This window comes from Natrix helvetica, assembly GCF_964273705.1.
Source record: "Natrix helvetica genome assembly, chromosome: Z".
Lineage (NCBI taxonomy): Eukaryota > Metazoa > Chordata > Lepidosauria > Squamata > Natricidae > Natrix > Natrix helvetica.
In genome coordinates, this window is record NC_138554.1 from 61,906,376 (window position 1) to 61,922,159 (window position 15,784).

The 15,784-nt window shown below is 41.0% G+C and overlaps 1 protein-coding gene across 3 annotated transcripts in view; it reads left to right on the top strand.

Moving 5' to 3' along the window:
* The first annotated feature begins 4,568 nt into the window (after positions 1–4,568).
* Positions 4,569–15,784, top strand: part of CEP72 (centrosomal protein 72) — a 41,130-nt gene continuing 29,914 nt past the window's right edge. For all 3 annotated transcript variants that reach the window (XM_081971618.1, XM_081971619.1, XM_081971620.1), the window contains exons 1-3: positions 4,569–4,681; positions 10,964–11,088; positions 11,807–11,999. In XM_081971618.1, coding sequence (XP_081827744.1) covers positions 4,576–4,681; positions 10,964–11,088; positions 11,807–11,999 — 424 coding nt within the window. In that variant the 5' untranslated portion in view covers positions 4,569–4,575. The remainder of the gene's footprint in view (positions 4,682–10,963; positions 11,089–11,806; positions 12,000–15,784) is intronic.

Consider the following 15,784-nt stretch of genomic DNA (forward strand, 5'->3'; position numbering starts at 1 on the left):
GAATGCCTTTGCCTTTTTTCCTAGAGTCTAAGAAATTAGCAAAGCCCAGGAAGCATTGGAAATCTTTGGCTGTGAGAAAGATTTGCCAGTCTATGACAACTTGGACCTTCTGGGGGGTCCATATGGGTGCCTTTTGTGGATGGGGGTAGAGGTTTGACTACTGCTTTAGGGCAATTGAATTGAGGCATTTGGGATAATGCATCAGCCAGAAGTCCCCCACCCCACCCCGAAAGTAGTGCAATGTTAAATTGAAGCACTTGAAGGACTGCGTCCATTGCACCTGATTAGAATGTTTTTTTTTAGTGCCTCTAGGTTCTTGTAGTCAGCCCATACTTTGAAAGACACTTTGTTCTCCTCAAGGAAGTGCCCCAGTGTTAGGAGTGCCCTACACATAGTGTAAATCCCCTTTTCCCATATTGCCCATCTTTCTTTGATTGCTGACAATTTGCTGGAAGTGTAAGTGCAAGATTCTATCCCCATTTCTTTGAAGCAACACAGCTCCCACAGCCATATCACTAACATCAGGCTGGATGACAAAGGGGACATTTGGGTTGGAGTGCTTCAGAACCAGTTTGGATGCAAACAGCTGTTTGAGCTTCTCAAATGCTGCATGACATTCCAAAGTTCATTTAAGAGGCTGGCTGGATTTAGGTTTATCTAAATTTGTCTTATGTACGTTCATGATGGGGAATGCGCAAATGATGGATGAATTGGTGGTAAAAGTTGGTGAAGGCCAAGAAGCTCTGTAGCTGCTTTCTGGTTCAGGGCAGAGTTCAGTCCAAAATCATTTGGACTTTCTGGGGATCCATCTCAATGCCTTTGTGCAGTAGCCCAGATGGTCTATCTTACTCTGGCAAAACTCACATTTGGAAAATCTGGCACACAGTTTGGTGGCCTTCAGTTTTTTGAGTATGGCCCTCAGTAGTTTCACATGCTCCATCTTCAGTGGTGTGTAGATTAAAATGTGATCTAGATATACCAATACCCCCTTATACAGGTGCTCATGTAAGACCTCATTTATCAATTGGATGAACATTGCTGGGAGCCCATTGAAGGTCAAGGGAATACTTTGAACTGGAAACAGCCCAAAGGAAGTTGAATGTGGTCTTCCAATCATACCCCTCCCTGATTCTCATGTAGTAGGAGGTCTCTCGCAAGTCCAGCTTGGTGAATATTTTTCCCATGGGTAAATGGGCTACCATGTCTTTCATCAGGGGCAAGGGGTACACGCAAACCATATTTAACCCCCTATTCTTTTTTATATCGTATTCTTTTTGTGCAATATGATCAAGGCCACTACCTGGGGTTGGGCGGTTAAATAAATCTGTGGGCAAGTTTTTTGTCAATAAACAATCCCAGTTCATCTAAATCCCTCATGGTCATTGAATATAGTTTCAGCTCAGGGAATTTTGCCCCAGGAAGGATTTCTATGGCACAATCTGTTGGTTGGTGAGGGGGTGGGGGGAGTTTATAAAAAGCCTTTTTGCTGAACACCTCTTTGGTCCTGGGATTCTTTGGGGTTAGCAGGGAGGCCTTTCTCCTGTCCTTGCACTTCTGCCCTGATTTCCCACTATGGAGAGGTGGCTTTCCAAACGCCATCTTTCTCCCAGGGAGGATTGAATTGTTCGGATTTTCAACAGTCCTCTTCTTCAGTTCATACATGGGGTCCACTTTTTTAGCCAAGCCAAGCCTAGAACTAGGGGCCGTTCCATCCCTGGGGCCACTATGAAGCTTAAAATCTCTACGTGGGCCCCTATTCATATTTCTATAGGTTTGGCGACAAACATTGCTGAGATGCCCTCTGCTACTGATCCATCCAGTTGGCAAAATGTGATGGGTACTTTTAGCCACCTCAAGTGGATTACTAATTTTTCAACTAAGTCTGGATTAACCAGGCAACTTGTGCAGCCTGGGTATAGCAGGGCTCATAAAGTGGCCTTCAACCCTGAGTCTAGAAACTTAGCTTAATGGGGAGCATCACTGGTATGACCAGGCCACTTACAAGAGGAATGTTGTCAGTGTTGGTTAGACCCTAGCTGTCAGCTGGTGGGGTTGGAGTTCACTCATTCCATTTTGGTGATGAGGTGAACTTGATGACCTCCATTCCCTTCACTTGTCATCTCTCTGGCTTGCTACAGGTCTTGGTGACTCTCCTGGGGGCCCAAGAAGGGGTTTCCTTGGCCAGGCAGTTGGCTGTGCAGTCTGCTGCTCGGTGTCCCTCCTGGCCACACTTGAAGCAGGCAGTGGAGTGTTGGCTGTAGGTTTTGTGGTTTCGCCGCCTCTCTCTTCCCCCAGGGCCGGTTTCTTCCACAGTTGGGTTGAATGGTACTGGTTGCATGCTTGGTCGATTGCCCCCTCCTCAGCCAAGACGTACAAGTCATGAGGAGTTGCAGGGGCTCCCCTCGAAACACTGGCATTGTACATGTCATCGTTCAGCCCAGAAGTTGCTGTACAGCAGGGAGGCTGGTACATTAGCAACAATCCCATCTAATCCCAGTTTCAAAAACAGGATCTCACAGCCAGAAATGTGGGGAGCAAATACCATGAAGGTGGAAAGAGATTCTCTTATGACTACAGCTGGTGCCAAACCCTCAATTTGCCAAGTCAGAATACTCCTCTTCAACAAGGCCTAGAATGAGGGGTGCCTTGTTGTTGACCAACATTCAGCATCGCATTCAGCAGCAGCAGCTAAATCTCTGGACTTCCAAGTGAATGCTGTCCAGGCTCTGAATTTGAACTAAGGAAGCCTGAATATGCCATACTTTCCTCTGTCCAGTCTTTCTTATTGACCAGCAAAGAGGAGAACTGACTCATTCAAAACCCTCCACCCAACTCTCATCTGGGTAGAGGATTACCAACATTCATATAGATGCATTAGCCATTCTTAGGTTCTCATCATAGGAGCAAGGTCACAGTTCCTTCAGGTTCTAGTTCTCTTCTTGAATATTATCACCTGTATCCCCTGTCTCTTAGAAATGCCATAATGGCCCTCAGGTCCATCCAGGCTGCTGCCGCCACCGCCACCAATGCTGCTGCCCCTGATCAGCAAGCAGAGCCAAGGTATCAAACTTGCAGTCCATGGGCTGAATGTGTCACATGCTGGCCACACCCACCTCCGGTTTAGCGAAGGAGGAAAAAGTGGTGATATGTCACATGTTTGACACCCCTGGTTTAGGCACAGTTCCTTAGCTAGTTTGCCAGGACTGATGCTGTTGGGTTCTAGATATGGCTCCCTGGGAAGGCCGCTGGGATTGCCACTCTCTTTCTTTTTGCCACTGCTGTCCATCCTACTTCTGCTACCACCACTGATGCTGCTGACACTCATCCAATGAATGAGGCCTAGATCTGACAGCTCAGATAGGCCACCTATTAAATTATTACATTAAATTAAATCTATTAAACTAAAAAACATATGGATCTTGATCACCTGAAATTGGATAAGATTATTCATCCATGTAATTGTATTCAATTCCTATTTTTCTACTGCACTTTATTTCTTTTAAATGATTTCTATACTTCATTTGCTGTATTCCATGTTGGGAATTACATGCTATGTTGTCAGTAATAATAATAAAATCTTATTTTTCTTCCTGATTAAGAATTCAAAGTCATCTTTTTTGTCCCATATTTTTGAAGAATGTTAATTATGAAGTTAAATTCTGCTACTACATAGGATTAGATACATACACACACACAAATGTAATATACCTATACACAAGCATACATGCATACACACACACACACACTTAAAAAATTCTTGAATTTGCATATTCAGACTCTAAAATATAACATTTTGCTAGGGATAGAAGTCCAAATATCAACGAGATTAAGTACAGCATCTAAATGCAAATTTTAGGAAAGAATCTAAATCCATAAATATCTGAAATCTTTGCTCTTTATCAGTAAAGCAGTTCTTAAGGTGACCTCGTTTAACAAAAAAATTCACATGAAATTCTGTATCACAAGTTGAATTTGGACAAGGATTGGCTAAAAATAATTGCAAGCCATTAAAATGAATATTTTACAAATATTTTCTGTTCCTGATGATTCCATTAAATACTGCTATTAAATAATTGGCATAAACAAATAACAATTTATATGTGGTCCAATGAAAGACAAAAAATAAATTCAAGATTATACAAGATTTGAAAGAGCAAGGTGGACTGGCAGCTCCATTTTTAAAATATTTTTAAAATAGTACTATCATACCAGTTGCTTAATATGGTTTACAGCAGATTAAAATGATTTCAGTTTGTGAATCTGGGCATAGACTATGCAGACTCCCAATCTTCATCATTTTGGATGTTCTGTAGTTAGATCTATACAACCACCCCTCCATATCTACGGAATACGCGAACAGCGTGGAGCGGATTTACCTGCGTACCGTTGCCTAGGAACTGGAGAGAATCTACCTGAGTACCTGAGCACTTCCATAGGGCAGTTCAAACTCATACATATTTTAATTGGTTCTTCAGCTCGATCGGGCGCACGCGCACTTTCTTTTATTTTGAAGGCTGCTGCATCAACTCGCGGCGTTAGTTTTGATTTGTCTGCTATGCGGAGTTAGAGTTTGTTATGTATGGAGTACATTTTAACTATTTGAAAACTACGGATGCTCTCGGAATCTTCTTGACTGAGGAAGATGTTCGAGAGAGAGTTAACCTGAGGCGCCAAAATCTCGGTGATCATCCAGCTTTTGGGCGTGGGAAGTTGGAACATGGCTGCGAGAGAAGAAGGCTTTTTAGTCGCCGTTTTGCCTCGTATTAGGAAGAGATGGCCAAAAGCGGCAAAAAAAGGGCAGAGGAAATAGAGAAATTCAATGAAGATGTTCGATTATATTATTTGCTACATCACTTCCTAATAGGGGGAAGAATGATCTTTCAGGAAAATGTCCCTTCTTTAGTATTTATCAATTTAAGAATGAGAAGAATTGGGCTCATTTTAATATGAATCAATTGTCCCGTAAGAGAGCAATATGTATTGTATTTTCGATGGATTGTAGGTGGGGGTTGGAGGATCCAAAACTACAGGGCAATTCTGTTTAGGAATATTTTAAATTAGATAATAGAAATGCTATATGTGTATTGTGTTTTAAGGCTTCACAACTACTGCCACTTGCACACTGTTGGGTAAATGCCACTACAACTAGTGGTGTCATTATGGATTGATTTTATACTCATTTGATATCAAAATTATAGTGTTACCACACAAAGAGTACAATTTATTACTTGTATCACATCTGACGTAAGTACTTATATTGAATAATAGACATTATGATGCCCTGTTACAATTTTCCATCCTCATGGGTGAATGCTTCCAGGTACAATTCAAGCTTCTAGTTACTATTATAAAGTGAATAGGAATAGAATAACAGAGTTGGAAGGCACCTTGTAATCCAACTCCAACTCCCTGACCCAGCAGGAGACCCTATCCCATTTCTGATAGATGGCTGTCCAAACTTTTGAAAGCTTCCAGTGATGTAGCACCCACAACTTCTGAAGGCGAGCTGTTCTATTGGTTGATTGTTCTCACTATCAGAAAAATTCTCCTTATTTCTAGGTTGAATCTCTCCTTGTTTAGTTTCCATCCATTATTCCTTGTTTGGCCTTCAGGTGCTTTAGAAAATAGGTTGACGCCCCTCTTCTCTATGACAACCCTTCAAATATTAGAACACTGCTATCATCTCATCCCTGGTCCTTCTCTTCAGTAGAATAGCCATGTTCAGTTCCTGCAACGGTTCTTCATGTTTTAACCCTAGTCCCCTAATCATCTTTGTTGCTCTTCTCTGCACTTTTTCTAGAGAGTGTTACTGGTTTGCTCGTGCGAGCGCTCATGCACATGACGCTTCTGTGCATGCGCAGAAGCGTCCAGGCTGGGTGGGTGGAGCTTTCCGCCACCACCACTACTGGTTTGACCGATCTGGGCCGAACCGGGAGCAACTGACCTCTAAGTGTTCTAGATGTGGTGTTACTAAAGATTTATAGAGTGGCATTAATACATCATGTAATCTTGATTGATTACCTTCCGTGAATGCAATGTAGGATTGCATTAGCTTTTTTGGCTGCCACCACATACTCCTGGCTCATATTTAATTGATTGTCCACTAAGACTCCAAGATCCCTTCACAGTTGCTGCTATTAAGTCAGGTTTCACCCAATCTATATGTGCACTTTTGGTTTTTCTTGTCAAAGTGTAATACTTTACTTTTCTCTACATTGAATTTCATTTTGTTAGATAGGGCCCAGTGTTCTAGTCTGTTAAAATCCATCTGTATCTTGAGCCTATCATCTAGGCAGTTTGCAATTCTTGCCTGCTTATTATCATCTGCAAATTTAATAAATTCCTATTCTGTTCCCTCTTCTAAATTGTTTATGAAGATATTGAAGAGTACTGGACCTAAGACGGAACCTTGTCATACCTCACTGCTTCCTTCCTTCCATGTAGACATACCATTAAGGACTGTTGAGTATTATTTGTCAGCCAATTACAAATCCATGTGGTGGTGATGCTATTTACCTACTTTTTCTAGCTTCCCAAGAAATAGGTTATGATCTACTTTGTTGTATGCCTTGCTGAAATCTAAGTATACTATGTCCACAGCATTTTGCTGAGTTACTAATTTAGTCACTTTGACAAAGGATTAAATAAAATTGGTTTGGCATGATCTGTTTTTAACAAACCTGTGCTGATGTCTAGTTATTACTTTATTTGTTTTTAGATGTTCGCAGATCTGTTTTTTAAATTATCTTTTTCAATATCTTCCCAGGTATTGATGTTAGGCTGATTGATCTGTAGTTTCCTGAGTCTGTTGTTTTCCTCTTTTTTTTTTGAAGATGGGAACCACATGAGCCTTTTTCCAATTGTCAGGTACTTCCACGCTCCATGATTTTTGAAAGATGTAGTACAATAATTCTGAGATGACATCTGCCAGTTCCTTTAGAACTCTAGGTTAAATCTGTCCTGGTGAGTTATATTCATCAAGATGAAACAGGTGTTCGCTTACCAACTTTTTCTTTTTGCTTATTCTAACTTTTATTTCTAGTCTGTCTTTTACAGTTATATTTTTTGTAGGTAAGGCTATAGTTTCTTTTTTCTTGAAGACCGATGCAAATAATTAGTTAACCAGCTTTGCTTTCTCTGTACTGCCTGTTATTCTCTTGCCATCTTCTTTCTTTAGTGGACAGACTGTTTCCTTTATTTTTTTATTGTTATTTATATGTTGAAAGAAACTGTTTAAAATCATCTTTGACTTTTATTGCAAGACTTTGTTCATTCTGACCATTTGCTTTCCTGTCTTCGTCTTTGCAGAACCTGGCTGTCTGCTGATATTCTGTCTCAGTTAGGTGTTCCTCTTTCATTTTTTGTACTTATCCTTTTTTGTCATTCAATTTATCAGAGAGATCTTTGTGCAACCATGCTGGTTTCTTCTTCAATTTCTTATTTTTCTTTTTCAGTGGTATTGTGCTGGACTGGCCTTTTTATTATCACATTTTTCATTTGGCTAAAAAAAAACTAAAGACAAATATATGGTCTTCATTTAAAAAGCAGAAGCAGGTACATAAGATGGGAAATAGCTAGGCTGGTGCATGAGGAAATGAATCTAGAATAAGAGATTACAAACTAAATATCAGTTATGTGTACTATAGTTGAAAAAAATTGTATGATTGTGTATATATGTCTGTGTCTCGTGTATGTCTGGATGTGTGAGGATGTGTGTGCAAGTAGAAGGCATATAGCTAGTTCTCAATTTGAGACCAGAATATCCATTTCTAAAAAGGTAAAGGTAAAGGTTCCTCTTGTACATTTGTGCTAGTCGTTCCTGACTCTAGGAGGCGGTGCTCATCTCTGTTTCAAAGCTGAAGAGCCAGCGCTGTCTGAAGACGTCTTCGTGGTCATGTGGCCGGCATGACTAAACACCGAAGGCGCACGGAACACTGTTAGCTTCCCACCAAAGTGGTCCCTATTTTTCTACTTGTATTTTTACGTGCTTTTGAACTGCTAGGTTGGCAGAAGCCGGAACAAGTAACGGGAGCTCACTCGGTTACACAGCACTTGGGATTTGAACTTCTGACCTTTCTGATTGACAAGCTCAGCGTCTTAGCCACTGAGCCACCTATGTCCATTGCTAAACAAAGTGGTTATTTAAATGACTTGCACCCAATTTTATGACCTTTTTGGTCACAGTTGTTAACCAAATAATTCCAGTTTTTTAAGTGAATTGTATGGTCATTAAGAGAATTCCACCATTTACTTTGCTTGTTGGAAGCTGGATGGGAGGGTTGCCTCAGCATGCTGCCTCCTTTCTAAATATATGCAGGTTGTGAAATGTCTGAATTATTTATTTATTTTATTTATTTCATTTGATTTCTAGACCGCCCCCTCTCCCCGAAGGGACTCGGGGCGGTGTACAGGTACCAAATTAAAAACCTTACAAATAATCATAAATATAGTTAAAATCGAATTAAACTTTAAACCCCTGTACAAATTTATAAAAATTAAAAACTTAGCCTAAGACCAAAATTTAAAAATACAGACTGAGGTGGGAGAGCTGGAATTAGGCCAAGCCGGCTAGGTGGGTTTTGAGCTTCTTACGGAAGGAGCGGAGGTCCGTGGTTGTTCTAATATCAGGGGGAAGGTCATTCCAGAGGGTCGGGCCCATCACAGAGAAGGCCCTTCCCCTGGGCGTCGCCCGCTGGCACAGCCTAGTGGACGGCACCCGGAGGAGTCCCTCTCTGTGTGAGCGAATCGGCTGAAGGGATGTGTGGGGCAGGATACGATCCCGCAAATAACTAGGCCCTGTGCCATGGAGCGCTTTGAAGATGATAATCAGCACCTTGAAACGCACCCGAAAAGCTACAGGTAGCCAGTGCAGCCCGCGCAGGAGAGGTGTTACGTGGGAGTATCTAGCGACTCCCGAGACTGCCCACGCGGCCGCATTCTGAACCAACTGCAGTCTTCGGGTGCATCTCAAGGGGAGCCCAATGTAGAGAGCGTTACAGTAGTCTAGCCGGGACGTCACAAGCGCATGGGTGACTGTGCGAAGGGCGTTCCGGTCCAATAGGGGACGCAATTGGCGCACCAGGCGAACCTGGTGAAACGCCCCCCTTGCCACGGCTGTCACATGGTCGTCCATTGACAGCCAGGCATCTAGGAGGATGCCCAAATTGCGTACCCGATCCATGGGGGCCAGATGTTCGCCCCCAATGGCCAGTGATGGAATCAGCTGGTTGAACCGGGGTGCCGGTAGCCACAGCCACTCCGTCTTGGACGGGTTGAGCTTGAGTCTGTTACTTCCCATCCAGATCCGTACGGCTTCCAGACACCGGGACATCACTTTGACGGCATCGTTGGGGTGGTTCGGGGTAGAGATGTACAGCTGGGTATCATCCGCGTACAGATGGTAATCTACCCCGAACCCACGAATGATCTCGCCCAGCGGCTTCATATATGCATTGAACAGGAGAGGCGAGAGGACCGACCCCTGTGGCACCCCACAAGTGAGCGGCCTCGAGGTCGACCTCTGCCCCCCTGCCAATACAAATTGCACTCGGCCAGAGAGGTAGGAGGAGAACCACCGCAGAACGGTGCCCCTCACCCCCAGCCCCTCCAGTCGATGCAATAGGATACCATGGTCGATGGTATCAAAAGCCGCCGAGAGGTCTAGTAGGACCAGGATGGAGGAGCAACCCCCATCTCTGGCCCTCCAGAGATCATCCACCAACGCGACCAATGTCGTCTCCGTGCTGTGGCCGGGCTGGAAACTGTTGTGCCACCACACTCTCTACAACCTTCGCCAGAAAGCAAAGGTTGGAGACGGGACGGTAGTTGGCTAACACAGCTGGGTCCAGGGAAGGCTTCTTGAGTAGGGGCCTCACCACCGCCTCTTTCAGGACGGCCGGCAAGAACCCCTCACTCAAAGAAGCATTGACTAACTCCTGGAGCCAGCCTCGTGTGACCTCCCAGGATGCCAGTACAAGCCAGGAGGGACACGGGTCCAGTAAACATGTGGTGGTAAACATGTGGTGGCAGTCGCCTACGCAGCTTGTCCATATCGTCGGAAGTAACAGTCAAACTCCTCCCAGAGTGGAGCCTCAAGACCCACCTCCAACGTCCCCTCTAGACCACTAGTAGAGACCAAGTCGCTTCGAATCTGAGCGATTTTGTCCTGCAGATACTCCCCAAATTCCTCTGCTCTACCCTGCAAAGGGGCTTCCCGCGGCCTCTGTTGAAGGAGGGATCAAATAACCATAGGGATGCTGCAATGGTTGTAAGTGCAAGCAGTCAATCACTTTTTTTCAGTGCCATTGAACAGCGGCTAAATGAATGGTTGTAAGTTGAGCATTACCTGTAATGGATTTCAGGGAAGGATAGGCAGAATTTATTATAGAAAAATTACTAGTCATTAAATCACTTTGCAATAGAATCAATTATCTAAGCAAATGATAGGCTTCTCTTCAGTAAATATATGCAAACAGAGAGTAGGTAGCCATTTATCTGGAATGTTTTAATTTACACTTTTGAAGTTGGAGGCAATGGCCAAAATCGTGCCTTACAATTCTTTTGATTGTGAGGTCCTTGGTACTCTTTAAGCTTGGTTACACAACGAGATAATATATAATGAATGCTAAAATCTAGTGGGATTTGTTCTCTGCGTGTGTGCCTATATGCAGTTGTGTGGCTTGCCCTGTCAGTGTTGGAAGGAGTGTTCTTCATGATTCTTATTAGGCCATTGTTTACATTATGATTATTTGAGTTAGTAGTTTTTGCCATAAACAACACACAATCAAGGAATTATGATGATGTTACCTAGTTCAACTCAGAGCTACAAATATTCTCCTCTAATGGTAATTCTTTCTTTTAAAATCCCCCCAACCTGCTGTACATGTCTGATTTCCCCCCCTCCTTTTTATAAGTACGGTCAAAAGTAAGTCATATTAAATTGCCAGCAATGTTTTCATTTCAGCTGATATCCGATCATTGTCTCTTCCTGGAATATATGAAAAGATCACTCATTTAGGAAACTCCTTGAAAAAATTTGTTTATCTGAAATCTCTTGACCTCTCACGCAATGCACTGACTACACTGGAGGTAAAAAGTTTTGGGAGTTTGAATATTTTCCATTGTATATTTGGGGATTTTATTTTTGGGTTTATTAAATATATCTGTTTACTACCTAACAATTGAAATGGTCCTGGCATGAAAATATCCTGATATAATAAAGCACATGTGTAGAGATTTTCCATATGTGCAGAATAAAGCTACTTTGCAACAAGTAGTAAAGGAACTATTGAGGCAAATGTTTAAAATGTGGAAAATAAAAGGCATTCCCTATGTGTTAAAGTATTTATTTTAGTTCAGGTGAGCAATTTTGGATTAATTTGTTTAACATAGTTCTCTTTGTTTAGTTTTGGCGCTTGTGTGGAAAATAATTCATATCTTAGAGTATATTTATGCAGAAACATTGAAAATTCAATAGATTTCACCGACTTTTATGCATAATTGTAAATTGATCTATAATTTAGCAGCCTACACATCTGAAATATCTGACAAGGGTGAGATACTGAGAAATAATCATTATTTCAGTTCTCATCTGAGATATCCTCTTTACAGAGGCATCCACTATATGTAGATGTAGAAGGTGATGGAGTGCCAAGGGGAGCAAATTGCATGATGTAAATTTCCCCCTTTTTTGCACAGGTATTATAAAGCATATGTATGAAAAAGAGAATCTTATGATACAATTCTGTCTTAGTCATTTTACAAGAGTAAGTTTACTGAGGAAGACTTTATTCATATTTTAAAACAGGGTCTTAAACATCTCACATACTTAGAAAAGCTCAATCTCTACTTCAATCACATCTCCTCTTTATCAGAAGTGCTACGACTCCACAATTTAACTGCACTTCAAGTTGTGGATTTCCGACTGAATCCTGTTGTTAAAAATGAATCAGATTATCGCCTTTTTGTTGTACATATGCTTCCTAATCTCAAACAGTTAGGTAAGTAGGCTTGCACAAATTTTACTGTTGGTCAGATTATGGACTAATTAAACTTGAAATTTTAATAATTTATCTATAGTTTGGGTGATTCCAGCACATACAATTTATTTGCTGGTTTCAGGTGATTGCAGGAGACAACTATAGTGATCTTCTCATTTCTTCTTCTGGTGTGTTGTATTTGCATGTAATATTGGTAGATGTAAAATATATAATTCTATCTAGTAGTTGGAGGAGATTGCAGTAGAGGAAGAATAGATGTAGGAACCATTTGCCTGATACTCACAATCCACCATAGACATACACCATCTCTTTATGGGATTTTCTTAAGTAAATATTTTTTCTTGGAAAAAAGTAGCTTTCAAAGCCACTGTACAATAGTTGGGGAAATCCATTTTCTGCTTTTTTCAGTATTGGAGTCATATATCTAAAATAAAACAAAAGAACCAAATATTCCATAGCTTAACAGATTATTCTTCTAGATGTGTTAATCAAAATGAAATAGGAAATATAGGTTTGAAATGTTGACCTCCAGTAGAATGCTTTGTACCTTTCCTTGCTGGCCAGTGTATACTACAACTATATAGCCACTTATGGGGGAAAAACTATCATAGGAAATGGTGTGATTTAGTTGAAGGTGTAGATCTTCAATACCTACACAAGGGATTTTTGTCAGGGGATGGGTTTCACCTCATAAGAACTCTGAAGAAGGTCTTTGGAAACCAAGTGGCTAGTCATATCCAAAGAGCATTAAATTAAAACTGGAGGGGGGGGAGATAAATTTTCAGAAGCTAATTCCTAGTATAAATTGAAAGGACTATCAACCAATAATAAGAAAGAAGGGGAAATTAAATATAAAATAGGAGATAGAGGAAGTAAACATAGGGTCACTAAAAAGGACTCAAATGCCTATACAATAACACTTTGAGTGTTAGTTTATAGGCATTTGAATCTTTTTTCGTTTCCCTGTATTTGCTTCCTACATATCCTATTTTAGGAGACATATGAGGAACAAACCAGATGAATTTGAAGTCCCAGGTACATGAGGGCAGATATGACAATTGTTGCCATTATTGAAATTTGGCAGTTTGAAACCCATGACTACAGCTTGATTACCATAATACAGATAGAAGGATTCAATTGTTTAAAAAATGAAATATAATAAAAATAATAGAAGACGCGGAGTTGCGCAATATATAAAACAATTACACCTCTATAGAAATTCAACAAAACAATGATGAAAACCTTCTTGAATGCATTTGGGTTAATATAAAAGGAAAAAGAAATGACATTGCCATTGGTATAGGTTACAGACCATCCAACCAATCAGAGAAAATAGATGAATTTTTGGCTAACGAGTTATTTAAAGATGTGCAGAAAGCACAGCATAATAGTAATGACATTGGTAACTATCCTGACGTCAACTGGGAGACAAATTCTGCAGTAGTGAGAAAGCAAACAGGTTCCTGAGGAACCTAGCAGACAAGTGCCTCTCAACAAGTAGAGAAGAGAACTACAGGGTCAGTTATACTGGACTTAATTTTCACCAACTGAAATTATGGAAGGAGTTGGTTACAGGAACTTTGCCAAGAATAATTATGTGTTATTGAAAATCAACATAATGGAAGCACAAACATGGAAGAACAAAGTCAAACTAGTGACTTGGACCGTAAAAGAGCTGATTTCAACAAACTTAGAGAAAATTTGGAAAAATTACACAAATAGAAATTCTTAATAGAAAAGCAATCCAAGAAGTTTGGGAAATTCTGAAAAGCAGATTATAGAAGCCCAATCTAGCACAATACCAATAAAAAGGAAAAATAAGAGATCTCACAAGAGATGGCTGCACAAATAACTGTGGTGAACTGAAAGACAAAAAGGGCAAATATAAAAAGTGGAAACAGGAGCACATAACTGAGACAGAATATCAGCAAATAGCGCGAATCTGCAAAGGTGAAGTCAGGAAAACTAAGACTCAGAATAGACTACAATAAATGTCAATAATAAGAATAATAAAAAAGCTTCTTGCAACATGTAAAAAAAAAAGTCATGGATGTCCACTAATGGGAGAAGATAGCAAGAAGGTGATGGGCAGTAGATGGAAAGTGGAACTGCTTAATTCATTCTTTGTATCAGTCTACACACAAAAGGGGTGGGAATTCCAACTTATCAAAAGTAGTATCAGAAAAAATTGATAAGGAATACAAGTTAGAAGAGGCAACAAAATAGTAAGACAATACCTATCCACGCTAGATGAATTTTAATCAGCAGGACCAGGTGGTTTACATCCCAGAGTTCTGAAGAAGCTGGCAAATATGATTTTGGAACCAACTGATCCATATCTTTCCAAGATCCAGGACCACTGAGGAACTACCAGAGGACTGGAAAATAGCTGATGAAGTTTCCCTTCTTCAGAAAAAGGGGTAAATGGATCCAGGAAACTACGGACCAATCAGCAACAGATCTGCAAACATCTAGAAGCAAGCAAAGTAATTCCTAGAAGCCAACATGAGTTTGTCAAAAACAAAGTTACTAAATCAGTGGGTAAGCAAAATGCTCTGAGCACAATATACTTGGACTTCATCAAGGCAAAGTAGACCACAACAAACATACAAATAGTCTTCTACTTATGACCAGAATTGATCCCAAATTTTCCATTGTTAAATGAGGCAATTGTAAATGAGTTTTACCCCATTTTACAACCTTTCTTTCCAGAGTTATTAAGAAAATCACTGCAGTTGTTAAGTTAGTCACAAGCTTGTTAAATGAATCTGGCTCCCCCAATGAGTTTGCTTATCAAAATGATCCTGGGACACTACAATAGTCATAAATATGAGTCAGTTGCCAAGCATCTGAATTTTGATCACCTAAATGTGGATGCTGCAATCACAAAATCCAAAAAAGCTATTGAGATCCTAGAAAAGGTTCAGAGAAGAGCAACAAAGATGAATAGGGGACTGTAGGCTAAATATATGAAGAACATTTGCAGGAAATGTGTAGTCTAATGGAGGCAAGGTCTATGGGTGACATTAAAGCAATTTCCCAATATGTAAGTGGCTGTCACAAAGAAAAGGAACTGACCTATTCTCCAAGGGTGGATGGTAATGGATGGAAACTTGTTAAAGAGCGATCCAACCTAGAACTAATTTCCTGACAGTAAGAACAATCAGTGAAATGCCTTGCCTCCAGATGTTGTGAGTACTTGATCACTGGAGGTTTTAAGAGACTGGACAGCTATCTGTCTCCAATGGTATAGAGCAGGGGTATCAAACTCAATGCCTGGGGGCTAGATCGTGGAAACAGTGAAGGACTGGCCATAGTGCCTCTGTCAGCAAAAACAGAGCTTTGTTTTTGCTGGCAGAGGGTTGCAGGAGGCCGTCGCAGCTGAAAACAGAGCTCGGGAGCCCGTTTTCGCTGGCAGAGTTCTTGAGGTACCATAGGCGCCTCCGACACAAGTGATGTTGAGCTGGCCACACCTGCCCTGGCCATGCCCACGCTATCTCTTCCGAGGTCAAACACAACCCTGATGCAGCCATCAATGAAATCGAGTTTGACACTCCTGGTAGAGTCACTTGTTTGAGCAGGGAGTTATACTAGAAGAGCTCTGAGGTTCCTTCCAACTCTGATATTGAGTTACTCTGTTAAGATGCGTTAGATTTTCTGCTTATAGAGAGATAAGGCCAGTATGAGTCAGCTTTTATGGTTAATTATTTTTTAGTTCCCATTTAAAATGTTTTAAGGTAACATGAGACTGCAAATGCCTAAATAAGGAGACTTTCATGAATTGA